Source organism: Aristolochia californica, unplaced genomic scaffold (assembly GCF_029961685.1).
Source record: "Aristolochia californica isolate CCGP_79_NKW_82.1479 unplaced genomic scaffold, dmAriCali1.0.hap1 SCAF_14, whole genome shotgun sequence".
NCBI lineage: Eukaryota > Viridiplantae > Streptophyta > Magnoliopsida > Piperales > Aristolochiaceae > Aristolochia > Aristolochia californica.
In genome coordinates, this window is record NW_027181815.1 from 12,122,836 (window position 1) to 12,150,475 (window position 27,640).

The 27,640-nt window shown below is 38.3% G+C and overlaps 1 protein-coding gene and 1 pseudogene across 1 annotated transcript; both read right to left on the bottom strand.

The window, feature by feature from the left end:
• Window positions 1-2,301: 2,301 nt before the first annotated feature.
• Window positions 2,302-5,424, bottom strand: LOC137949395 (exopolygalacturonase-like; annotated as a pseudogene).
• Window positions 5,425-16,310: 10,886 nt separating this feature from the next.
• Window positions 16,311-21,060, bottom strand: LOC137949396 (exopolygalacturonase-like). The gene is made up of 10 exons (XM_068795460.1): window positions 21,056-21,060; window positions 20,791-20,818; window positions 20,310-20,318; window positions 20,094-20,219; window positions 19,825-19,872; window positions 19,491-19,713; window positions 17,671-17,813; window positions 17,259-17,564; window positions 16,642-17,160; window positions 16,311-16,541 (listed from the first exon to the last, which is right to left on the bottom strand). Exons 1-10 carry the CDS (start codon window positions 21,058-21,060, stop codon window positions 16,311-16,313), a joined length of 1,638 nt encoding a protein of 545 aa, XP_068651561.1.
• Window positions 21,061-27,640: the final 6,580 nt, after the last annotated feature.

Here is a 27,640-nt window from a genome sequence, read left to right on the forward strand (position 1 = left end):
GGAATCAGAGTGACGAGACAGGGGACCTAAAACCATTCTTAACCGAAGCCAACCTCCCATCAAGGTTCATGGCTTCGTGTTACCGAGGGAGTTGCAACTGCCGGAAATTTGAGACCACACGTTTGAGAAAACCGTTTCTCATAAAAACGGTTTACAATTTGCACACCCAGTCTGGCTGAACGGGAGTAAGTTTATCACTTGTAAACAGATTATCAAAGGTTATCTTGTGCACTTCAAGTTTTATTTATATTCTTCTAGATGAAAGGTACGCTCTCTTTATTCCTCTTATTTTAATTCTATGATATATATATGGTTCTCATGATAAGGAAAATTATGGAGGATTTAATATCTATTTCTATGATGTTTATTTTATTATTATTAGACATCAAGTCTAACAGTTGTTTCATCTATTACATGTTTACACCCCTATCTAGGTTGACTGAGCTTCTCTCTCAAGGAATAATTTACTTTTTATTCCTTTCTTTTTGCCCTTCAGTACTAGGAACTAGTAAATACAAAAATTCATTTTGAATTTTGGACCTCAACTTCCAATTGTTTATAGTGTTTCACATTCAATATTGGAAATGAATAGAGAAGTGTTGAAACGAGTTGAACATGTGAAATCACATATTAGATCACTTTTAGTGTGAAATGAAGCTACTAACACCGATTTGGCCCCTATGAGGTACTATGCCCTGCTTGGTCCCCCTCAAGGTGAAATTTTTGTTGCACAACTTGAGCCGCGTAAAAGGTGGAGTGGTTAAACAATTGGATTTCCTCCTTACCTTAAAATTTTATAGGGACTTAAGGGAGAAGGTGGTGAAGGTGGCCTTGTTATCTACACACCTTTAATCGAGAGGAATATATTAAGTCCTATAAAGATAAACTTCTAAGAAGGGTGAATAGGTTTATCAAATTTGAAAGACTAATTCAATATTTTAATTTATTTAAAAGTACAATTCAATTAGTAAATAATACACCGATATTTTTATAAAGATTCAACATCTATGTTTGCATTGGTAATCCACTCCCAAGGTTTAAAACTAAATGATATTTACAGCAACAAACCCAAGTGTCCAAATTACAACACCAAAGGAACGCATTTGTACTGCATACATACATTAATTCCATGTTCACCTTATTAATAATTGGGACTGGGGTTCTACAATTTAAGAGTGTTGTGGGAAAAATAACACTTTCTACATTGACAATACTGAAGCTGAGCAACTTACATAATTTGTAAGCGAAATAGCTGTAATAGATTTTGGAACCCCATAGAAAAGAATTTGACCATTATTATTCCTAAAAATAGTTAGTGAAAAGGATAATTTGAGCATTATCTCCTTTTTTTACTAACTATTTTTGGGAATAATAATGGTCAAATTCTCATTTTGCCATCAGAAACCACTCCAAAATTTTGCCGCATGTTTGCTTCGAACTACAGATATTAATAATCTAAAGAGATGATAAAAAGCAGCAGATATCTTCAGCAGTTAGCTAACGGCTTACTACCATTTTCATTCATTCAAAACCCTCAGCTACGCACTTTTCTCTTCAAGAAAAATAATGATCGTCCACAACTACTGCATTCATGACGGAACTTAGGCAATATATTAAGCGGTCAAGGTTGATGTGTCATTTTGGACAGTACATATATAGAGTTGATCGGTCAAAGTAGGGTATTTTGTATAGTAAGTTTGAAAATTGTTTTTTTTAATATTTGTTAAAAATAGGTAATCGATTAAAATTCTCTTTATTTTATTTAAGATTTAACATAGAATGATAACGAGAATTCCACACAAGTACGACCATCCATGGGGGTCGTGAATTAATGCTAGACACCACTTCTTTAGTAAGAGAAAAGGGAGGATATGAAGTTGCTTCTTGTTTACAAAACCATCAAAATGGTGCCAGCCAAATGTTTATTGTACTCTCTTGTATAAAAAAACCAGTTTAATTAAGAGCTATTTACTTAAATCTCTCTCTTCTCACGGCTCTCAAATGGATATGAACTAAAAATCTTTACTCTATTAGTAATTTTACCATATAGAGCTGAAATCCTCAATTTCACAACAGGGGATGAAGCCTCTTCCAAATGCAAATATCTGGTTTTTCTCTCCTTTTTAAAAAAATTATCATTAAATTATCATCAAATAACTATTTTTACAAATTATAGAATTACAAATACATTGACAAATTAATCACAATATTAAGCATATAAACATTTCCAGGAATCAAATTTCCCCCTAAAGAATCCAGTTCAAAGAATCATCTAATCTAATATGTAAAGATTGAAAAAATTTAGATGCAAGAAGGGGGGACTTGGTAGCCTGAAGAAATCCCTTTGACGTTGGAGCATGTCGATACGGAAGAATCGCCTTCCCGTCCAAAGTAATCCAAGTCGATGTCGCTAAGCTTCACGTTCTGGCATGGCACTCCCTTACTGCATAAGAGATTCACCGCCACCTTTGATGCTGAGCTCCCTCTTATGTTCTCGAACACTACATTGCTTATCTTCACACTCGACGGAGACTGCATTCATCAAACAAAACAGAATCAGAGCTTCAATAGATAGATGCTTGTTTTTTAGATAAAGAATTTTTTATTCTTCTGACATGGATGCATCTCATACCTTCAGATCTCAGGAAGAATATGGGCAGTATTGTTGATCGATAACGATGGGATTCCGGACCTTTTTCATGACCAGATCCTCGAAAGTGAAATTGGTTGCGGAGCTATGAGCGGGAGAGCTTGGCCATGTCTTGATTCGGATGCCATTGTCGATGTTGGTCAAGGTGCAGTTCTTAACCGTTAGGCCGACCACGTCGCCTTCGTTCGGGTCCCTTCCGAGGCTCCCTACGCTAATGCCAAGGCCGGGGCCACAGAACACATTAGAGATATAGATGTTGGAGTTGCCGGGTCCTATCGAAACACAGTCGTCGCCGGTGCCGATGACGGAGCGAGAAATTCTGATATCACTGGAGAGGGCGATGTGAATTCCGTCCGTGTTGGGGCTGTCCGCAGGTGCGGAAATTTAGAGGGCCTGAACCTTGATGTTCTTGGAAGCGAAAATCATCATGTGAAGGAACTTGCTGTCTATTGAGGATATCCCTCGGAATGTTGCATTAGTGACAAAGCTGAATCTCAATGACTGTGACGAAAACAAGGAGAGAAATTGAAAAGAAATTAGCAAAGAAGATAAGGTCAAGCAGAATTTATTGTGGAATGGATTTATAAGGGGAGTTTACTGTATGTAGAGGCGGCACTTTTGGCCATTGGAATATTTAGCGTTTTTTTTACCAATATATCTATTTGAAAAAACTTATTTATGAAAACAACGACGACCTCAACTTATTTACAAAACTATTGAACTTTGACCGGTCCACTATACATGTGGACGGTCAAAGGCGACACGTAAGCTTTGACTGCTTACGCGTCGCTAAGTCATCAGTGTGATAATGTAGATCAACACATCAATATAGTATGCCACATCAATATAGTTGACACGTATTCAGCCACGTCATTACATGATAAAATTTTGAATAAATTTAAAAAAAATCAAATACACTTTTTATTACCTTATATCTAAAATAATAAATTATTAAAAAAATTAATAAACAATTAAAAAATTAACTCTTACTTATTTAACACCATTTAATATCAATTAAAATATTTATTAATTAAAAAATTCGTTACACTTTTTATTTCTTCATATTTTTAAAAAATAAAATAATTAAATTAATTAGATTTAAAATATTTATAAATAGAAAAAATTTACTCTTAAGTCTTACCCATATATTATCCATTTAAAATATTTATAAATTAAAAAATATACAAAAAAGTTGTTTTAGTGTTTAAAAATATAATTTATGTGTATACTTTTTATCACCTTATTTACAAAATAATAAATTACTAAAAATATATTATTTAATTAAAAATCTTACAAAACTTTACAATAATTTTAATTTGGCAGAAATTTCATTAACATAAAATCAGAAATTAAACAGTAAATCACAAAAAAATTAATACAGTAATTAAACACCTAAATTCAAATCAACATTATAATTAAATACAATAATTATATTCAATTAACAAAAACCCTAAAAAAGCACCCTCTTAAATCGGCTTCTGAAATTCAAATTCGGGTTTGGAGGGTGAGTAGGGCTTCAATTTTGAGAGAAGGGGCGGCGAGAGGATGAACAGAGGGGAACGGAGAAGAAGAACGAGAGATGAGGCTGAGACGAAGAGAGAGTGGTTGAGAGGGGGCATCGAGGGCGAGGCCAAGCGGCGGCAGCAGGGGAGCGGTCGTGGCCGAGCGGCGATAGTAGGGGAGAGGCGACAACAAGAGTGAGGGCGAGAGGAGAGGAGAGGAGAAAGATAGAGGAAGGAACATTAGAACGAAAAAAATATAACGAAGGGCTTACGTGGAGCGAGCTGACGTGGCGAGAGATGACGGGGCAACAAGGGAAATTGATAATGACGTGTCAAATGACATGTGTGTAAAAATAATGACGTGGCAACCCATGTGTTCAACTACCATACCGCACTGATGAAGTGTCGATACGTAAGCGGTCAAAGCTTACGTGTCACCTTTGACTGCCCACAAGTACAGTGGACCGGTCAAAGTTCGGTAGTTTTGCAAATAAGTTGAAATCGTCGTTGTTTTCATAAATAAGTTTTTTCAAATTGGTATTTTGGTAAAATTCCCTAATATTTATTATGCGGCCATTCTCAATGTACTAAAAGTCGATCCAGCCATCAGCAGTAAATTTGTTAAGATCAGGAGCCTTGACCATTCCTTTGACCTGTAAAACCATGGGACCTTTGCACGGTCCTTTGAGCACCACGGGTCCCACCAAGAACGTCCCTTCCGGGATGAAAACCCTACTCGTCCCTTCCCACTCACAGGCAGCTTTCCACGCATTCATCAACGCCTGTAGCATTTAGACAGAACCATAAACCATTTAAGTCCAAAATTCACGATCGAATCACACATATAAGCAATCAAGATGAAGAATGAAGCTGTGATTAATTACCTTGCTGCAATCCGTTTTGCCGCCAGGAATGGCTCCGAAGTTTTTCACGTTAAAAACTTTGTGATCAGAAGCATCAGCTTCAGTCAACCAGTTGAATAGGAACAGAACACAAACAGCTCAGAGAATTGAGCGTGAACCCATTTCTTTCTCTTAGAATAGCCACGAGATTTCGCACAGTAGAGAGAAGCTAGCCTAATCTTTCTTCCCTGGTTTAGGTAAAGTTGTCGTGTCCTCCCTGGAAGTCGATTTGCGATTTCAGTCACGCTTCTCTGCTTGTTGAAGAGGATTGAATGCTGGAGATGGTAGCACTGGATATTTATAGCGTCTTCAGTTGTACTTGGATACCTTTTGCTTCTCCGGGAAGTATTTCGAACGACGACGAATGCATTTCCACGTTATTACAAGAGGTGTTTCTATTTGCTCAGACGGTTCTAACTTCTTCCACTTACAGATTGATTTCTATCTATCGGGAGCCGCCAACTGCATCCGAGTTTCAGAGTTGTGCATGCGATGAACCCCGTTTTTGGACTGTTTCGTATAACTTGGACATTCTATTCCATTTTGAACAGAAATCAACTATCAAAAGACATTGAAGCCGCATGTTTTCTTCGAGTAATAGATAGTATTAGTTTAAAGATATGATAAAAAGCCACAGATGTCTTCTGCTGTAAGCTAACGGCGGCCTTATTACCGTTTTCAATCTCCTCACCTTAAAGCCTTTCTTAAATAGATTATCATCTCCTTGACACTCTTCCATAACTCGTTATTTGCAAATCGTCGGCTGTCCATACTGACCATTGCAAACTTCCAAGATGGATTCGCATGAGTTCGTGTTTTTTAAAGTCTTTTACATGCAATGAAACTCGTTTTTTTTACTCGAATCTGGGAAATAATATCCAGTGTGGTTATGAGCTCATGACCAGTTACATTCAAGGCGTCCAGCTCCACGGTGGCGGCAGTGGATTATTTGTTTTAAGTAACAAGGGTGTGAAAAGAGAAGAGAATAATTTCAAACAAGTATAATTGGAAATAGATTAATGCTAGACATTGCTTCTTTCGTCAGGCTTAATGAGGTGGTAACATTAAGCTACTTGTTTATAATACTGCCTTGTTTAAGAACTGTTGTTCAACAAAGGTTCTTGGATGATTAGACAGACATAAGGGAGAATGGCCTTCCTCTTCCACTCCCAAAATGCTACGTATCTTTGCCCAAAATTGTAGCTTGTGACAAGTTTTGAAGACCACCTTCTTTATCATGGAAGTTTCTCCTTGAGTGTGTTTTTTGTTAGATATTGAATTGAACCACATTAGAGGATGAACTGAACCACACCTTTACGATTGAGTAAGGGTGGTATTTATATAATTTAGAATGAAGAAGATAAGTTTACATGATAAGAAAAATACAATATGGGATAAATCTAGTGGGATCTTATCTGATAACTGAAGGGATTATGCTTATCCCTTATCATTCTCCCTCAAGATAGACCATTTGTTAGATATACCAATCTTGTCTCGTAGCAACCGAAACTGTGAACTTAGCACTGGCTATGTAAGGAGATTTTTTTCAAGGGTTCTTGGAATCAAAATAACGGGAAGAGTAGCGGCATTGGTAGCAGGGAAGAGCAACGACACTGGTAGAAGGTTGGGTGGATGAAATCAAATCGTTCAGTGAAGAGATGTGGAAGAACAACGACACTAATAGCAGCTCAGGCGGACGGAATCATAGTCCGGTGAAGAGATATGGAAGAGCAGTGATACTGGTAGCAGCTGGGGCAGACGGAATCGAAGAAAATGTATGGTCCATTGAAGAGATGAGGAAGAGTAACGACACTGGTAGCGATTGGGGGCGGATAAATCGTATCATTCAGTGAAGAGATATAGAAAAGTAGCAGCACGGGTAGCGGCATTGGTAGCAACTAGGAAGAGCAGTGGCACTAGTAGCAGCTGGGAAGTGTAGAGGCTCTGATAGCGGTTGGAAAGAGTAGCAACTGGGGCAAACGAAATTGGAGAGAACACATTGTCTAGTGAAGAGCAACAACACTAGTAGCAATAGGGGTAGACGGAATCAGAGAGAACGCATCATTTTGGTGCTTCAACTTGGGAGGATGTGGCAGAGAGTTTGACAAGGCAGTGGAAGTAGAAAAAATAATTGGGAGGACGACAAATGCAAAATGATCGATTTGCTCTGATACCATGTTAGATATTGAGCTGAACCACATTAGAGGATAAACTACACCACATTAGAGGATGAGTTGAACCATACTTTTACAATTGAGTAAGTGATACGAACCACGTCAACCTGTGACGAAACCCGATACCAAATATGGTAATCGTCCCCAAGACCCTTCAAGTTTGGACGAAAATCGAAGACGCCACAAACGGGGATGGAAATCCGTTTGATAAGTCGATGAATGCCACAAGAAAAATCCTTGATATATTCGAATAATTCTGTCAAGAACCCAAGAAGAATGTTTTTCACTCCGAAAATGTCAAAAGTCCCAAATCTGTTTAGAAGCCCTCTATTTAAAATGGAGGCCTTTGAAACCCTAATTACATTCAATAAAAGAGACTTAAAGAAACCATAATATCTTGTGAACTCGTCCACATGCTCTTCCTCAATGCATGTGTATGGTTGTTGGCCTCTCTTCCGGATCAACCTTGATGAGCGAAACCAGCCTTTGCTTTCCTTCCTTCGTGGCCACACTCTCTTTTTATTGTATAACCCTCCGGAATAAATTATTCAACATGTCTTTGCATCTTTTATCTTGTGCCCTCATCATTGGACCAACTGGAACTTGAGTCAGATCATGAGTATTCCTTGTAGGCTTGATGTCTTCATCATTCCCCTCTTCTTGAGAAGGATTTGTCCTCAAATCGTCACCTACATCAAAAGGACTTAAATCAGTAACATTGAATGTAGCACTAACATTATACTTACCTGGTAAGTCAAGTCTGTAAGCATTGTCATTGATCCGTTCTAGCACTTGAAATGGTCCATCTCCTCGGGGCAAAAACTTAGAACGTCTTTGTGCTGGAAATCTTTCTTTCCTCATATGTAACTACACCCAATCACCGGCCTCAAAAATGAGCTTGTGAAGTCCCTTGTTGGCCTGCCTGATGTATTATTCGATTCTCCTCTCTATGCTGGCCCGAACCCTCTCATGAAGTTGTTTCACAAATTCTGCCTTCTTCTTACCATCTAGGTTCACGTGCTCATAAACAGGTAAAGGTGATAAATCTAGAGGAGTTAAGGGATTAAAACTATAAACAATTTCAAATAGTGAGCACTGGGTAGTAGAATGGATGGTACGATTATAAACAAACTCAACATGTGGTAAACAATTCTCCCAAGTCTTAATGTTCTTACCAATGACAGCCCGCAACAAAGTGGATAAAGTCCTATTAACTACCTCTATTTGACCATCGGTTTGAGGGTGACAAGTAGTAGAAAATAGAAGTTTTGTTCCTAGTTTTCCCCATAAGGTCTTCCAAAAGTAACTCAAGAACTTAGCATCCCGATCTGACACGATTATCTGAGGCATGCTATGTAACCTGACAATCTCCCTAAAGAACAAATCTGCAATATGAGAAGCATCATCAATCTTATGACAAGGAATAAAATTAGCCATCTTAGAAAATTGATCTACAACCACAAAGATTGAGTCCCTCCCACATCGACTCCTAGGTAAACCCAAAACAAAATCCATCAAAATTTCAATCCAAGGCGAACTGGGAATAGGTAGAGGGGTTTAAAGACCATTTGGTTGAACCCTCGATTTCGCTTGCCTACAAGTGACACTTCTACCACAAATTCGCTCAACATCCTGTTTCATGTGTGGCCAATAGAGGTGCTCTTGCAAAATAGCTAGAGTCTTAGCAACTCCAAAGTGTCCCATTAAACCTCCACTATGGGATTCTCAAACTAACAAGTTTCTCCTTGAACAATTAGGCATACACAATTTATTCTCTCAAAACAAGAAACCTTCATGCCTATAGATTTACCTTCTGCATACTTTTCACAAGCAGTATAAATTTCCCCAAAAACGTGGTCATCTTGATAAAGTTCCTTAATGTGCTCAAACTAAGAAATTTTAGCATGAAGAGTAGAGATTAAGGCATACCTGCGTGAAAGTGCATCCACAAACACATTTTCCTTACCTTGTTTATACTGAATGACATAAGGAAAAGTTTCAATGAACTCAACTGATCGAGCATGTCTCTTGTTCAGCTTGTGTTGACCTTTCAAATGTTTCAAGGATTCATGATATGTACGAATCACAAACTCCTTTGGCCATAAGTAGTGTTGCCATGTCTCTAATGCTCGAATCAAGGCATACAACTCTTTGTCATAAGTGGGCTAGTTAAGTGCAGCCTCGCTTAACTTCTCGCTAAGTATGCAAGTGGCCTTCCTTCCTACATCAGCACAGCTCCTATGCCTACACCAGAAGCATCACATTCAATTTCAAATGGTAGGGAAAAATCAGGTAAAGCAAGTAAAGGAGCATGAGTAAACTTATGTTTAAGAAGCCAAAACGCCTTCTCTTGTTCTTCACCCCATTTGAACGCAACATTCTTCTTGATAACTTCGTTAAGTGGTGCAGCGATAGTGCTAAAATCTTTCACGAACCTCCTGTAAAAACTAGCAAGTCCATGAAAACTTCGAACATTACTTACATTGGAGGGTGTCGGCCACTCTTGGATGGCTTTGATATTCTCTTCATCAACCTCAATTCCTTTATTACTCACAACAAAACCAAGAAAAACCATCTTATCAGTGTAGATAGTACACTTTTTGAGGTTAGCATATAACTTCTCCTTTCTAAGCACCTCCAAAATGGATTGCAAATGTGAAACATGATCATGTAAATTCTTGCTATAAATGAGAATATCATCAAAATAAACAACAACGAATTTACCAATGAAAGCACGCAAAACATAATTCATTAAGCACATGAAAGTACTAGGTGTATTAGTTAATCCAAATGGCATAACTAACTACTCATACAAACCATATTTGGTTTTAAATGCGGTCTTCCATTCATCTCCTTCTTTCATTCATATTTGATGATACCCACTTTTAAGATCTATTTTTAAAAACACACAAGAACCATGCAACTCATCTAACATATCATCTAAATGAGGAATAGGATGTCGATACATTACCGTTATATTGTTGATGGCCCTACAATCAACACACATCCTCCATGTTCCATCCTTCTTTGGCACTAGAATCACCGGTACGGCACAAGGACTCATGCTTTCTCTCACATGCCCTTTCTCCATCAATTCTTCAATTTGCCTTTGAAGCTCTTTTGTCTCCTCTGGGTTGCTCCTATATGCTGGTCTGTTTGGAATGGATGCACCGGGAACAAAATCAATTTGATGTTCAATCCCTCGAAGAGTTGGTAACCCATGTGGTACCTCCTCGGGAAACAACTACTCAAACTCCTGCAAGAGAGAAACAACAACACTAGGCAGCACAATGTCAAGTTGGTTAGTGTTTAAAAGAGTCTCCTTGTACATGAGTACAATCATTGGTCGTCTTGAAATCATTGCTCGCTTAACCTCACTCATTTTGGCATAGAAATTGCTTTCTTTTCTCTCTATTTTTTCTTCTCTGGCCGTGTCTTGCTTTTATCTCTATTTTTTCTCACTGACCGTGTCTCTTTCTTTTCTCTCTATATTTCTCTCATTCTCACTATGCACATCCTCACTTTTTTTTGTACTCTCATTCTTTTTCTCTCTTAAATTCTTTTGATCCCTCGATTTCTTTTGATCACTCAATTTGCAACCTCACTTGATCATCATAGATTTTCTTTGGGGTCAACGGAACTAGAGTGATTGTCTGCTGATTGTGCAAGAATGAGTACTTGTTGGTGAAGCCGTCATGCTGCACACGTCGGTCAAATTGCCATGGTCTTCCTAAAAGTAGGTGTCCAACTTGCATGGGTACCACATCACACAATACTTCATCCCTCGTATTTCACCACTATCATTCAACCACTAAAACTTATATGAATGAGGGTACTTAAGTGTCGTGAGCCCTAACTGTTCAACCATAGAAGTACTAGCAACATTAGTGCAACTACCGCCATCGATAATAACACTACATACCTTGTCTTTCACGTGACAATGAGTGTGAAAGATGTTTTCCCTTTGTACTTCTTCTTTCTCTTTCTCTTCTTGAGCTTGCAAGTTTAAGGCTCGTCGTGCCACTAATGTAAGCATCTCACCATGATCTTCCCCGAACTCCTCATCTCTGTGGGTACGTCCTCCAATGGTGGCATGTCAACTAGATCATCTTCGTCTTCGGACTCAATCTCACCATTGTCCCGAATCACCATAATTTGCTTGCTCGGGCATTGACTAGCTATGTGCCCTCACCCTTGACATTTAAAACATTTGATGTCACTAGAACGAGTTGAAAGAGGGACTGATTTACCTTGAGAGGTTGTGGTAGTGGTGGCTGTTTTGGGCTCGGGTTTGGCCTTGAAGGTGGATGAAGTTTCTTCCTTCTTTGGGTAGTTTGACCTCCAAGATGTTGTACTATGTGGAACTGCTCTTGGTCTTATACCACCCCTTTGGAGTTGCCTCTCAACTTTGATAGCCATGTGCACCAAATCTTCCAATTCAACATAATGGTGTATTTCAATTATATTAGCAATCTCCCGATTTAACCCATTTAGAAATCTGGCCATTGTAGCCTCCCTATCCTCCTCCACATTAGTTCTAATCATTGCCATTTTCATCTCCTTATAATACTCATCAACACTTCGGTTCCCTTGATAGAGACTTTGCAGCTTATGGTAGAGATCCCGGTAGTAATGACTGAGTACAAACCGTCGTCTCATCACCCTCTTCATTTCATCCCAACTGTCAATAGGACGTTCTCCATTCCGTCTCCTATTGATGCCCAACTGATCCCACCATACAATAGCATAATCGGTAAATTCAATGGCAGCTAGTTTTACCTTCTTTAAATCGGAATAATTGTGACAATCAAAAACCAATTCCATCTTTTTTTCCCACTTGAGGAAGGATTTAGGATCACTTTTTCCTTGAAAAGCAGGAATTTTCAGCTTGATATTTCCCAAGTTACTATCTACCCGGTTCCTAGCTTCTCTATCCCGGCCATATCTCCTATGGTTGCCCACTGACATCTTTTCAGACTCCTCTAAACTGTCACCTTCAAATTCGCCCCTATCCTCTACTTCCCTTCGATGCAGCCTGTTCCTCACTGAGGTGTTTGGAACCAGTAGAGATTGCACCCTTTGTGTCCCCTCTTCTAACCTTTCCAACCTCCCCTGCATACCTTCCATCTCTGCCCTCATCATCCATCTCATTTCCCCCATTTGTAGCTTCGAAAGACCAGCCGATGGGCTCTCTTAGTTTGATTTTTTCTCTTGATTATACAACATGATTTTGACTCTGCAAATCACGTCAGACACACACAACAAAAATATGTAAAGAAAAAGGAATCTCACTACCCTCCCTTACCAACTCCACTCGTATTCTTCTTTGAGTTCTTTAAAAACTAATCAAACAAGAACAAGGAATTCTAGCAGCGAATCAAAACGAAACAAACCAAACGAATCAGAACAGAAACAAACCAAACAAATTCATAACGGAAATAAACCAAACGAATCAAATTTTGTACCCGGAATGAGATAATTTTTGACACTCAAGAGTGGGGTTTTGGCAAAAGAGGTTCTAGAACATAAGCAACAAGATTAGAACAAAAAATTTTAAAAGCTGTTTTGGTACTTTTTTTTTTTTACTTTTGGATCTTCTTTTTTTTTCCTTTCTTTTCTTTTCCTTTCTTTTTGGATATATCACAGTAATGCTTATCAAGGAACAAAAACACTAGAATATGAAACAAGTCTCACGACAAGGATATTAAACGCAATGAACAAGACAAAGGGGAATGCGGAATTTTGTTTTTTTTTTGTTTTTGAAACACTGGACTCGAAGACATATACCGCATAAATGACATAAATCAAAACAATGAAAATAGGATAGAAATCAAGAAAGACGAGAATAACAATCTGGCCAATTTTTTTTTTTTTATGATAGTCGAAATACCTAAACCAAGAAAAGAACGACTTTGCAAAGGACGGAAAAAAAATAGACATGAATAACGAAAACAAAAAGGATAGACAAACCTGATAAACCAAAGCTCTGATACCAATTGATACGAATCACGTCAACCTGTGACAAAACCCGATACCAAATATGGTCATCATCCCCAAGACCTTTCAAGTTTGGATGGAAATCGAAGACGCCACAAACTGGGATGGAAATCCGTTTGATAAGTCGATGAATGCCACAAGGAAAATCCTTGATAAGTTCAAATAGTTCAGTCAAGAACCCAAGAAGAATGTTTTTCACTCTGAAAATGTCAAAAGTTCCAAATCTGTTTAGAAGCCCTCTATTTATAATGGAGGCCTTCGAAACCCTAATTACATTCAATAAAAGAGACTTAAGGAAACCCTAATATCTTGCCAACTCGTGACCCACATGCTCTTCCTCAATGTACGTGTATGGTTGTTGGGCCCTCTTCTGGATCAACCTTGATGAGCAAAACCAGCATGTCTTTTCATCTTTTAGCTTGTACCCTTGTCACTGGACCAACTGGAACTTGAGTCGGATCAGGAGTATTCCTTGTAGGCTTGATGTCCTCATTAGTAAGGGTGGTATTTATATAATTTATAATAGAGAAGATAAGCTTTACATGATAAGATAAATACAACATGGGATAAATCCAATGAGATTTTATCCTACAACTGGAGGGATTATGCTTATCCCTTATCACTTATATCATTCATTCTGTGTTCAATTGTTGTACTGCACCTTGAATTTTGGTTGAATTTTTTGGTCCCTGCTTATTAATTGATAATGGAATTTATCTAATCTTAGTGTGTCTTTTATCCTTTTGCGTACACCTTCCATCAATAAAATAATGATCGTCTATAGTTGCTTTCATGACGAAAAACTTAGTTCGTCCATATATTTATTAAGGGGGCATTAGTGCACCTTTGAAGTAAAAGTGAATGAACTAGGGAATGTGAAAGTGGAGCCTAATTATTTTTTTGTGTTAGTATGTGTTAAGTTGTGGAGCCTAATTAACGCCTTACACTGAATTGGTACACGGGTTGACCTTCGCGATAAGGTTACTGCCGCACTCCCGGGAGTGTGGGGGCAGAGCCCCCGATATATTAATTGTTGTTTCATTAAGGGCAATTTGGAAATTTTACTCTTGTACTGCGGTTGCCCTAATTTTTCCTTGGTATGAGGGGAGGGGGGGCGCTATTTGGGTTTGATGGTCATCATCGAGGAGAATCTTGAGTTGCAGCCAGAGAGAGGTTAGAGCAAAAAACACATGTAAGTGTGTGCGATTTCTCTTATAAACTATTTCATCTTTATAGTGTATTACTACAACGGCGGAAGAAATAACATAGTCTCACCTTGAGGTGAACCTATATAAATATTGTTGCCTATTTTCATGTTTGCTTCTTTCCTTCTTCTGCTGCTATTATTATTGTTCTCGTTAGTTTGGAATTAAAGCATCTAATTCCTAACAGTATGATCAATAGAAAGTGCAGTGGAAATTACTTTCTTGTATTAGTATGCACAATGGAAAATATAGTGGAAACAAGAGAATGAGTTTAGTCATAAAATACTATGATAGATGTAACATTAGAATATAGTTGTATTTAACTTTTTAATTAAGAAAATAAGGTAAATAATTAAAAATAAATATTAATTTAATTAAATAAAACAAATAATATACCTAAACAAATATGGTTACTTTTATAATATGTAGATACTTAATCAAATTCTGACTTTTACAATATCTTAATTATCACTCTTAAATTAGTAATTTAATATATTATTAAAAATTAATAATATAATAAATAACTAAATTGGATATTTTATTAATAAAATAAGATAAATTTTAGTTTAGTCTAAATTAATACAATAATTTCAAGTTAAAATAATTTTTTAATTTAATTAATTAGAAAATATAGTTTTTTTCTAGATACTTGATCAAATTCTTACTTTTATAATTTCTTGATTAGCACCCTTAAATTAGTAATTTAATTTAGTATTAAAGTCATGAATATAATAAATAAATAAAAAGAGTATTTTTTCAAATAATAAAATAGATTTTAGAGTAGTATAAAATTATAAAATAATTACAAAAATAAAATTATTTATGATAGGGTTCGATTTTGAGAGAGTGGGTGGCAAGAGGAGAGGGAAGCAGCACAGCGGAAGGGGAGGGCAAGGCTGAACAGTGGTGAGCTTGAGGGTGATGGCGTGGTCGAGCAGCGACGAGAGGGAGGGGAGGCATGACGAGGTCGCCACAGAGCAACGATGAGAGGGATGCAGAGAGCATCGAGGATGAAGCCAAGCAGCAACGAGAGGGATGCAGAGAGTGTCAAGTGCGAGGGCGAGGTCGGGCAATGATGAGAGCGTCTAGAGAGAGCGAGTAAAAGTGATTTCAGAGGGTGAACCTTTGGATTTCACTTTCACTCGTTTTTCACAAGAGCGCATGAAAGTGAATTACATAGTTTATTCACCTTCACTTTCTCTCGTGGATGTGTACAAACGATTTTAGGTAAAGTGAGAGTGAATTCGAATTTACTTTCACTTTCCCTAAGGGTGCACTAACCGGACCAAAGGGTCCACGGTGGTGATACTCTATTTATTTAAGAGTTAACACACAGAAGAATGAGAGAAGATCCATGGTGGCGGTATGACTATTAGTAATTTCTCAAATCTCTCTCTTTTCACGGCTCTCAAATGGATATGAACTAAAAATCTTTACTCTATTAGTAATTTTATCTGTTTATTAATTTAATATATATTAAATAAAAAGGGATGAATAATAATTATCTTATACTTGATTATAATAGAGCTGAAATCCTCTTTTGTAAAACAGGGGTGAAACTCTTCCAAATGCAAATAACTGAATTTTCTCTCCTTTTAAAAAAAAAAATTGTCATTAAATTATGTTTATAATGTCATCAGGACAACCATACTCTGGTTCAACCAGGCCTCATCAAATCTCCTGGCCAGCTTTTATAACATTGCCTTTAGCAGTGTTTAATAAATTATGTTGTTCACATTAATCAATACAGAATTACAATTACATTGACAAATTAATCACAACATTAAGCATATATATATATATTTGCAGGAGTCAAATTTCCCCTTAAAAGAATTCATTTCAAAGAATCATCTAATCTAATATGTAAAGATTGAAATAATTTAGACGCAAGAAGGGGGGACTTGGTAGCCTGAAGAAATCCCTTCGACGTTGGAGCATGTCGATACGGAAGAATCGCCTTCCCGTCCAAAGTAATCCAAGTCGATGTCGCTAAGCTTCACGTTCTGGCATGGCACTTCCTTACTGCATAAGAGATTCACCGCCACCTTTGATGCTGAGCTCCCTCGTATGTTCTCGAACACTACATTGCTTATCTTCACTCGCGACGGAGACTGCATTCATCAAACAAAACAGAATCAGAGCTTCAATAGATGGATGCTTGTTTTTTAGAGAGAGACTTTTTTATTCTTCTGGCATGGATGCATCTCATACCTTCAGATCGCAGGAAGAATATGGGCAGTACTGTTGATCGATAACGATGGGATTCCGGACCTTTTTCATGACCAGATCCTCGAAAGTGAAATTGGTTGCGGAGCTATGAGCGGGAGAGCTTGGCCATGTCTTGATTCGGATGCCATTGTCGGTGTTGGTGAAGGTGCAGTTCTTGACCGTCAGGCCGACCACGTCGCCTTCGTTCGGGTCCCTTCCGAGGCTCCCTACGCTAATGCCATGGCCGGGGCCACAGAACACATTAGAGATATAGATGTTGGAGTTGCCGGGTCCTATCGAGATACAGTCGTCGCCGGTGCCTATGACGGAGCGAGAAATTCTGATATCACTGGAGAGAGCGATGTGAATTCCGTCCGTGTTGGGGCTATCCGCAGGTGCGGAAATTTTGAGGGCCTGAAGCTTGACGTTCTTGGAAGCGAAAATCATCATGTGAAAGAACTTGCTGTCTATTGAGGATATCCCTCGGACTGTTGCATTGGTGACAAAGCTGAATCTCAATGACTGTGACGAAAAGGAGGAGAGAAATTGAAAAGAAATTAGCAAAGAAGATAAGGTCAAGCAGAATTAATTGTGGGATGGATTTACAAGGGGGAGCTTACTGTGGGTAGAGGTTGGCACTTTTGGCCATTGGAACATTTATTATGCGGCCACGCTCTAGCGCCTTGTCCGTCGAACTTTCCGCCGCCGGTGATCATCAATCCGTCAATGTACTGAAAGTCGATCCAGCCATCAGAAGTAAATTTGTTAAGATCAGGAGCCTTGACCATTCCCTTGACCTGTAAAACCATGGAACTTTTGCAAGGTCCTTTGAGCACCACGGGTCCCACCAAGAACGTCCCTTCCGGGATGAAAACCCTACTCGTCCCTTCCCACTCACAGGCAGCTTTCCACGCATTCATCAACGCCTATAGCATTTAGATAGAATCATAAACCTATTAAGTCCAAAATTCACGATCGAATCACACATATCTATAAGCAATCAAGATGAAGAATGAGGCTATGATTAATTACCTTGCTGCAATCCGTTTTGCCGCCAGGAATCGCTCCGAAGTTTTTCACGTTAAAAACTTTGTGATCAGAAGCATCAGCGTCAGTTATCCGTTGGAACAGAAACAGAACACAAACAGCACAGAGAACTGAGCGCGAACCCATTTCTTTCACTCAGAAATGACACGATAAATTCGCACAGTAGAGAGAAGCTACCCGAATCTTTCTTCCCTGGTTTAGGATATTTTCAGCTGGAATCCTCTCTTGGCAGTCGGACTTGCACTTCTATGGTAGTTGGAGAAGATAACAATTTGAATATTTATAGTGTCTTCAGGTGTACATGGAAAGCCTTTGCTTGTTCATGAAGCATATATTTTGTGCCAGAATCGATGGATTGTCACGTTATGGCTTAAACAGTTCTAACTTCTTCCACTTTTAGCTTGATTTCTATCCATGGAAAACCGCAAACGCCATCCGAGTTTGAGGGCTTTGCATGCAATGAATATCGTTTTTGGAACAGAAATCAACGCATCTGTCAAAAGGCATGAAGCCGCATGTTTTCTTCAAACAGTAGATATTAATAGTTTAAAGAGGTGATGAAAAAAACACGGATGTCTTCCAAAGTCAGTTAACGGCTTATTGCCATATTCATTCTAATCCTCATCTTTCATCTCTTTGACACTCTACCGGTGCTGGTTATTTGCGGATCGTCGGCTGTCCAGCATGGAATAGTATTCGTATCTTTGAAGTCTTTTAGGTTGTGATAGAAACTCCAATCAGGGAAATGATATTCAAAAACCAGTTGAATTCATGGCAGCTCCGGGGTGGCGGCACTGGATAATAGTTTATAACAAGTGTAAGTGGGAAGGGATCAATACTAGACCTCGCTTCATTCATAAGGCTTAAGGAGGATGTCAGATTTTAAGTTTCTTGGTTCTGCAGCCATTCTTAATTTAGATTTTTTTTACGCAACAAGGAAGAACAGTATTCCTCTACTCCCATAAGCGCTTCCTTTGTGCCATGAATCCTAGACAAGTTCTCTAGCATGGAAGTTTCTATTTAATGTATGCTTTTGACTTTTCCATGGAAGAGCTTATGAACAGACAAGACATATTTTTGCAACTTCTGAAATTTGAGCTAAGCATTCATGCTTCCGTTTACATTCTGATTATGAATTTCATGTTGTATGATAGAAATTCATTTTCTTATGGTTATCACTATTTGCGTTTGATAATATTTTTTGTTGAATTATTCTTAGGGTGTATTTTATCCCTTTAATTACCAAAATTGATTTCATTACATAAATTGTGTTTTAGAAAATTCTGCATGGAATTGAATTTCGCCATAGGGAATGTAAACCATGCAGAAGAAGGTTAGCCCGTCGAGGTAACTTAGCAGGGACGGCAGTCCTGTGTCACTTATTGTATTGGATCCTAGTAATTTTGATTTATAACGCAAGAGTATGGCCTTAAATACACACTACTCGACCAGGTTAAAACATTGATTACATTGAATCCGATCATCAGATCAATCAAATTGCCCAATAGAATTCAAGTGAAAATTCCTATACATCCTATCACTTTGCTTTTAATTTCACCTGTGGCCATAATGGGTACAGCGGATCCTTGAGGAAGTGAAGCTTATTAAACTGTATCTCAATGTCACCCACCCTCTGATGGGTACAGGCAAACATCTTAGATTTTTTTTTTTTTTTTTTTTTTTTTCACATTGGGAATGAATCTGGCCATTTGTATGAAACAGTAACGCTGGACCCTGTACTCTTCTCCTCAGGAGCAATTAACTACTTCGGCAAAAGTAACCAAGGAAGCGAAAGGGTCAAAGACCTTGTGTTGTATGCCCTAGGGTCTGGGTCATTTTATGCACCTGTTTTTCTTCCATCTTTTTCACGATTGAATTGTACTGTACAAAATATAGAGCCACTTTTACCTCGATTTCTCCGATTCCCATTTGAAGAGACTGCAGATACTCCTCTTCACCAGCCTTATCTGATAGTAGAGATTTATGTTCTCCTTTCAGGACTTGCATATCCATTTGTTCCAGCTGAGGCTGCTTATTATATTCATCAGCATGTTGAAATTTAGACATGCACATTAAATAATTATCGAACTTTAATTTAACAATGTCCGAGTTCTAATTAACAGGAATTGTTGAACTTACCGGAATATCGTTCAACCTACACTTGAGATCATCAACAATCGACTTTGCCTGGGAAAGACACGAAAAGGTCTCATCAAAGGCTCCAAATGTTTTCTATATGCTGCTAAAAAATTATGAGCCACTGTTAAAATTATTTCTTTTCAGTTAAATAGCTCTATTTCATGACCCCTATAATTGAACACAGGATGCCTTCTCCATCATGGCAAAGGCTCGTACACATTTAAACTTCGAATCATCCATCTTACGTTTGGTCAGATAACACAACACACCTTGCTCTTATCCATTGAAAGATTCGATTGCTTCACTGTTAGCTCAGCGAGCTTAGCCTTTTCTGCATCCAAAATTTTACAGAGTTCCGTGTACTTTTCATCTGATTCTGCACCCTCTTTTCGTCTCTAAGGAAAACAGAATAGCAGAAATGAACTGATGATTATGCCAGGGCAAAGCTACCTTATCCTTCCTTTCGATGGAATGAATTTCAGTACCCTGCTTATCTGCACATAAAATGACAAATCAGTTTTTTCTGTATCATGCCTACCCTAAACTGGTTAGTGCTTAACTCTCAAATTGCATGGCATATTTCATTGGAAGATATATGCAGCATATTTTATAAGTTTAGGGTTGTGAGCTCCACAGATGAACAATCCACAGATCAATTATTTCTGGGTGCTATGCTTTAGAGAGATCAAAATGGTGTGTCCAGGCTCAAGGCCCCCGCTAAAGAATCACTTCTTCATGTATAGTAGTATCCTATTACCAGAAGCACGGCCAGATGATAACCATATGACATATTTACCATCCAATCTATCTCCCGAGTAAGATTAAGAATGTGCTCAAGTTCATAGCAAATGGTTTGAGTAATCAAGTGATAGGAAAATTAAAATATGAAGTTTGTTATGGTACTATGCACCGTGTTACAGAGAAGTAGCACTATAGAACATATAGACAGGCTAACACGGATCATACCACTTTGGCCATTCGGACAGCCTTGAACCTGTACAGAAACTTCACATTAGTGAGATCACAGGAAAAAAATTAATCCCCCTCTTTCCTGTACAAATAAAACAAATAAAAGACATATAGACACCAGAACTAGTAGCAAATAGACGATACACCGGCTCTCAATCAACATAGTTGTATCTTAATCCCGGAAACGCCGATTTTAAGGGCTCTACATACAACATTCCATACAAAACGAGGATTCATGTCATGTAATATCGAAACTCTTTACCTCATTGTTGAGATTGTATTCATTCAACCAATCCTACCGAAATCAGAAATCAAACAATCAAATTCATTTTATTGTAATTTAGATACGACAGTATGAACTTGTGATTGGCCAGTTCATGCTGGTAAATCCTTTTGCTCTTGCAAGGTAGTTCTCCACGATTTGTCTTACACACGAAAAAAGGAGTTAGCTAACTTCTTCATCGAATAATTTCGAGAAAACTTTCGGGCTCATCAACTGTACTGGGATCTATCTCGCTAGCATTTACCCTTTCCCTTTGAGTTGTTCAGATAGGCTAGCTTTTTCTTGCTGAAGATGCTCCAATGTTTGAAAATTTTAACTTAAAATATGAAAGTAAAATTGAATAACTAAGAAGTTTTCTGCATAATGACAACAAAAGGCTATCAAGTACGAAAAAGATGTGTCATAAAACACTTATGGGTAAATCATGTTACAGCTTTACAGGTGTTTGTCCAGTCTGTACGTAATTTGGTTTCTGAAACCTGAAACCTAAAACCTACATCCATCTCCAATATTGAGAGGGGACCAAGCAATGAAAGAAAAAAGACATTAGTTGACTAGTTTCGGTTAGGAATTTATCTTCCATTGCGTTTCCAGATAATGACACGAATATACTTTCGAGAGTACATGGAGAGGTTGGAAAGCATTTTGCGGAATTCCTTAAGAGCCACCACAGATACTCAAGCTCCCTACCTGATATATAGGCGGCCGGCTGTGTAATAAAATGCTAGAAAGGGAGCTACGAAGTCATCCAAATCGGGAACCCATTTACTCTTTATAGTTGAGAGCCATCTTCCGAAGGGAAGTGCAAATTTGACTCCAGACCAATCACAAGTGTTGTTTGTGATTTGTCTCACTCCCTTGATTCACATAAATCAGCTATATAATTGGTCCTAATGACGAGTTTGCGGCTCCATTCATGGACATTCAATATCGTTATTAGGCTAATTACTAGGAAATACCACTTAGTTCAACTGACATGGTTTAAGGATGCTCCTACGTAGTTTGACAATGAGCTGAACAGGGTAAAATCAAATTCTATTAGATGGAAAAGCTAGCCCTATATTACTTGTGACTAGAATTCTTAGTTTATTACCTTGTCTTCGTAGTAATCACATTCAAAAACTTCCAATAGAGTCCTTAATACTTTCTTCTGAGATTAATCAAAATTGATTTCCGTGAATTGAACTTATCCAAATTTCTTTCAAAAGCAATAAGTGAGACGGAGCATTGGCCAAGCCTGGGAGAGTGTCGAAGATTCAGTTTCAAGATTAATGAACTTCTTCTTTTTCTCCGGAATTTGGTGATATATACGAGCTTTTGTATTAAGCATCTCATCCATCTCTAACTTGAGACGCGTACTTTCAACTTTCTCTACGTGCAAAAATTGAGTTAGAGATGTCATTTGATAAACAATTGAAGCCTTGGTATTAGAATGTAATTTATTATTTCCTTATTTCATTATTATGTAATATTTTTAAATTTACTATTTTACCCCTCTATTGTATAAAGCTTCCGTTGTAACTTGTAAACAGTAAGAAATCAGAAAATAAACTTTTATCTTGGTTTCGTCTTCTCGGTTGTGCCTCCCCGATGACAGAGCTCAACGGCTCTCTGTTCGTCTAATTTTTTAATATGGTATCAGAGCGGATGATTCGCCTTCTCTGATTATTTTTGGAAGACGGACATTTCTCCATCTCTCTCGCCTATTTTCGGCGATTATTTCCTGTGACGATCACCGGCCAGTCCCCCATTGTTTCCGACAGAGGGGTTTCTGTCTTCTTTTTCACCTCTGTTCGAAAGGGGCTCGACGATTCAAGCTGTCGGGAAGCTATTTCTGATGTTTCCGGCGTTTTGCAGAGGTTAGGTTCCTCACTCTGTTGGTTATTTCCAGCAAAGAGGTTAGATTTCGCCCCTCTTTTATTTTTCGTCTGGATTTTGTTGCCGAGAGATGGATATGCTTGTTGCGTTCGTTCTCTAGATTTTAGGCGCCGATTTTGGGCGTTTTCTTTAAAGAGATATCAGATCTCTGGATTTTATTGTTGGCCGAGAGGTTGGCCCTGTTCGTGCGTCGGTTGGACTTGGTTGTTGTTCGAGCTTAGGTTGGATTTCTGGTTGGCCGAGAGGTTAGCATTTTTGGGTGTTCTCTTTGAAGTCTCGAGGACAGTGAATATTTTGGGTGTTTCTTTGGATTATTCCCGCTCGAATTTTTTTCAGGCCCGCTGTTGGATTCTGAGGTTTTGTAAAAGGATTTGATTTTTTTTGGAGAGATTTGGTGGAGGATCTGGTGGAGATTAATGTTTTTGGACCTGCGTTGGTAGTCAACTTTGGTCAGTTCTCCATGGAGACTTATTCATCGACGGGTGCTTCCGATTCTAGTCTTCGTGCCAGTTTGACTCGTTCCATTTTTATAGAACCATTGAACCCTTATTATATTCACCATTCGGACAGCCCCGGGCAAGTTCTTGTCTCGCAGCTGCTTACCGGTGAAAATTACATCAATTGGAGTCATGCGATGTTGATTGCCTTATCCGTAAAGAACAAAGTGGGCTTTGTCGATGGTTCCATCCCTAAACCTCAAAGTGTTGATCCTATTTTTCTCAACTCCTGGACCCAAAATAATAATATGGTCATCTCTTGGATCTTCAATTCGGTTTCCAAAGAAATTTTTGCGAGTATTATTTTTGCTGCTTTTGCCCGAGAAATTTGGCTTGACCTTCGGGATCGTTTTCAACAGCGAAAAGGCCCTCGCATTTTGTAGCTTAAACGAGAATTGATGAACTTGGGTCAAGACAAGGATTTCGTTAGCACTTATTTTACCAAGCTGAAAACCATTTGGGAAGAACTGAACAATTACCGTCCTAATTGCTCTTGTGGGAAATGCTCTTGTGGTGGCGTTAAAAATCTTACTGATTACCACCATATGGAGTATATCATGTCATTTTTAATGGGCTTTGATGATTCTTTCTCCCAAGTTCGTGGTCAGTTGGTCCTCATGGATCCGATGCCCCTTATTAATCGTGTTTTTTCTCTGGTTGTCCAAGAGGAACAACAAAGGAGGACTACTCATGCCTCAGGTTTGAACACTCCCACTGACACAATGGCATTTGCGGTTAAATCTGAGAAAACAAAAGTTACTAAACCTGGCTCACAAACCTCTCAGAAATTTCATTCAAATAACAGTGCTCCACGGAATCCGAATTACAGTACCTCCAGGAATCAGGATTACAGTGCTCCCCGAAATCAGATCAAGGACAAGTATTGTACTCATTGCAAGAATGTTGGTCCTACTATTGCTTGTTGCTACAAGCTCCATGGCTATCCGCATAGATTTACATCCAAAACCAACCACAATTCTCATGCTGCTGCTCATCAAGTTTTTATTGTCGCTGATAGCCAAGGTTCTACTTCTGTTGGGAGTTTTGTTCAGAATCTGGACTCAAATCAATATCAACAGCTCATGTTAATACTTTCTACACACCCGAGTAGCTCAGCAAAGGTCACCATCGCTCCAGAATCTTCTACATTCAACTGCTTGGCAGGTATTTGTTTTTCTATGTCCTTAAATCCTCTAATTTCTTCACCTCAATTCTGGATTGTCGACTCAGGAGCTACTCGACATATTTGCTCTCAAACTCATGTTTTTCGCTTCCTTGCATGCTATCCCTCACACTACAATTACTTTGCCCAATAATTATCAACTTTTGGTCTACTTTGCTGGTGATATTAAATTGCATTCTCACCTTGTGCTTAAAGACGTACTGTTTGTTCCTCAATTCAAATTCAACTTGATCTCTGTTAATGCTTTAGTTACTGACTCTGGCCTTACGGTAAGTTTCCTTCCTGATTGTTTTATTCTCCAGGATCTATCCACCCAGAGGACGATTGGCAAGAGTGACAAAGTCCAATATCTCTATATCCTTAGTGCTCAAAATTTAAATTCTATTTCTCATGCTTTTGTTAACAATGTTTCTGCTCATGTTTGGCATAATAGGCTAGGACACATTTCTTTTAAGAGACTTAATTTCTTGAAAGATCGGTTGAACTGTGATGTAACTAGATTACATAAATCAGATCCTTGTTATATTTGTCCTCTTACTAAACAACGTAGGCTATCTTTTGAATCCCATAATCATTTGTCAAAATTTCCTTTTGATCTTGTGTACTGTGATATTTGGGGACCATATCAAACTGTTTCTTATACTGGTCATCATTTTTTCTTAAGTCTTGTTGATGATTGTTCTAGATTTACTTGGATTTATCTATTGAAGACTAAATCTGATGTTGTTTCTGTGATCCCGCGGTTTTTTAACATGGTTTCTACGCAGTTTAATGCCAAAATCAAGGTTTTTCGATCTGATAATGCACCTGAGTTATCTTTTGTTGAATTTTTTCAAGCTCAAGGAGTTTTGCACTAGTTTTCATGTGTTGAACGGCCTCAGCAAAACTCAGTTGTTGAAAGAAAACATCAATACCTTTTGAATGTGGCTCGGTCCTTGTTCTTTCAATCTTGCATTTCAGTCTCTTTTTGGACAGAGTGTATTCTTACTGCGGCTTCTTGATTAATAGAAATCCTTCTCCTCTCTTGCAACACAACACACCCTTTCATTAGCTCTACAACACATCTCCTGATTATTCTCTTTTTCGATTCTTTGGCTGTTTAGCTTTTGCTTCCACCTTAGCTGCTCATCGCACTAAGTTCCACCCTCGTGCTCGGGTCTGTGTGTTTCTTGGTTATCTAGTTGGTGTGAAAGGTTATAAATTCTATGATGTGGAGACCGAACAGGTTTTTCTTTCAAGAGATGTCGTGTTCCATGAGGACGTTTTCCCTTTTCATACTATTACAGGTTCAGATCAAGTTACCTTTCCTTTTCATACTATTACGTTTTCCCTTTCCTGATTTGGTTCTGCCCCACTCCTCCGTCCAAACTCATCCTTTTCCCGACCTTGATTCTTCACCTATTCATGATTCACCAGTTATTTCTGATGTTTCAGTTGATGATCTTCCACCTCATGATCTTCCCACACTTGTTCCTTCCTCATCCGTTGGTGCTATTCTTCAAAAATCTACTCGGAAGACTCATCCACCTCATTATTTGTAGGATTATCACTGTAATTTACTTGTTGGTTCTCCTCCATCTGCTTCACCCTCTCCGTCTTATCCAATCCCTAACTCCATTTCTTACCATGCCCTTTCTGATTCGTACAAACATTTTGCGCTCAGTCTATCTTCTCAGGTTGAACCTCAATACTATTACCAAGCAGTGAAATGTCCTGAATGGAGGTTGGCTATGCGTAACAAGTTGAACGCTCTGGAAGCAAACAACACCTGGACTGTCACTCTTCTGCTTCCTGATAAACATACCATTGGATGCAAATGGGTTTATAAAATCAAGCTTAACTCTGATGATTCCCTGAAGAGATATAAGGCTCGTTTGGTAGCTAAATGTTTGGATTTTGTTGACATTTTTTCTCTAGTGGCCAAATTGGTGTCTGTGAAGGTTCTTCTTCCTCTTGTTGGCTCCCATAGTTCATCACCATGATGAGGCCTTTTATCTGGTTCAGTTACCAAAATACATGCATCAATATGGTAAACTCTTTGGTTCTCTAATTAGCTTTGCTATGCATGTATATATAACTCTCTAGTTTTGATTACACATGTTAAATCTATTGATATGTAGTAAGTACATGAATCATTGAAAGTCTGTGTGATACAATTTTCCATTTCAGAACTGTTCCTTATGGTTTTCTTATCTGTGAACCAAGTGGTAGAGATTCTACTCAAATACTTGGAAACTAAAGACTGGCAGAGTTAATTCTTTCAGGCAATTCCTCAAAGGAAAAGAACTGAAGCTGAAGAAAGGGAAACAGAAGCAGAAGATTCTGAGGTGAAAAAGATTTGTACTGAAGGATTTTCTAATAGTTCAGAACTGATTGTTAACTAAAGATTTTGGCTTCATGGTTTTCCCCCCCTCATTTTGTTTCTTTCTGCCAATGTCGCTCTTTTTTTCTCTTGTGTGCTATTTGAGTGCTCTGACCGTGGAGTCATATGAGGGGCACATTCTATAAAATAGAATGTAGAGACTGATTTACAGATATTATGAAGGGCTAAGAATTTTGATAAGGAGTTTGGTGTTAACATTTTAGTCTTAACTTCATTTCTTTTGAGCATTGGGTGATACATAATACCATGAAACAAAGACAGACTTATCAGATATTGAGACAACAATTCCAAGTCCTGTTTGTTGGAAGATACCGAAAAGGATGAATAACCTTTCTTTATTGACTTGGAAGGCTTCTGTTGATCTCTTTTCCTTTGCTTGCAGTGTTGGATTTTTTGTCAAACAGGGACAAGAATCTTCCTAATCCTGTTAGATGAAAGTGGGAGGATATGATGGTGCGCCCTGGGCTTGGGACAATTACTTCCAAGTCGAAACCAGTGGAAGGATCATCTAGCCAGTTGAGGGGGAAGTAGAGGAAGGACTATTATTGAGAAAAAATTTGCAGGAAAAACGAAGGACTATCTTGTGGAGCTGGCTTTGGTTTTCAGGCTGTGTTTTATTCGAC

Excerpts from the sequence above, each read along its gene's own strand:
- LOC137949396 (XM_068795460.1), bottom strand. Across the intron at positions 19,873-20,093 it reads TTTCAATGGATAAGAGCAAG|GCAAAGTCGATTGTTGATGA; the intron begins GTGTGTTGTGTT and ends TGTCTTTCCCAG. Across the intron at positions 17,161-17,258 it reads AGTGCCAACCTCTACCCACA|TCATTGAGATTCAGCTTTGT; the intron begins GTAAGCTCCCCC and ends TTTTCGTCACAG.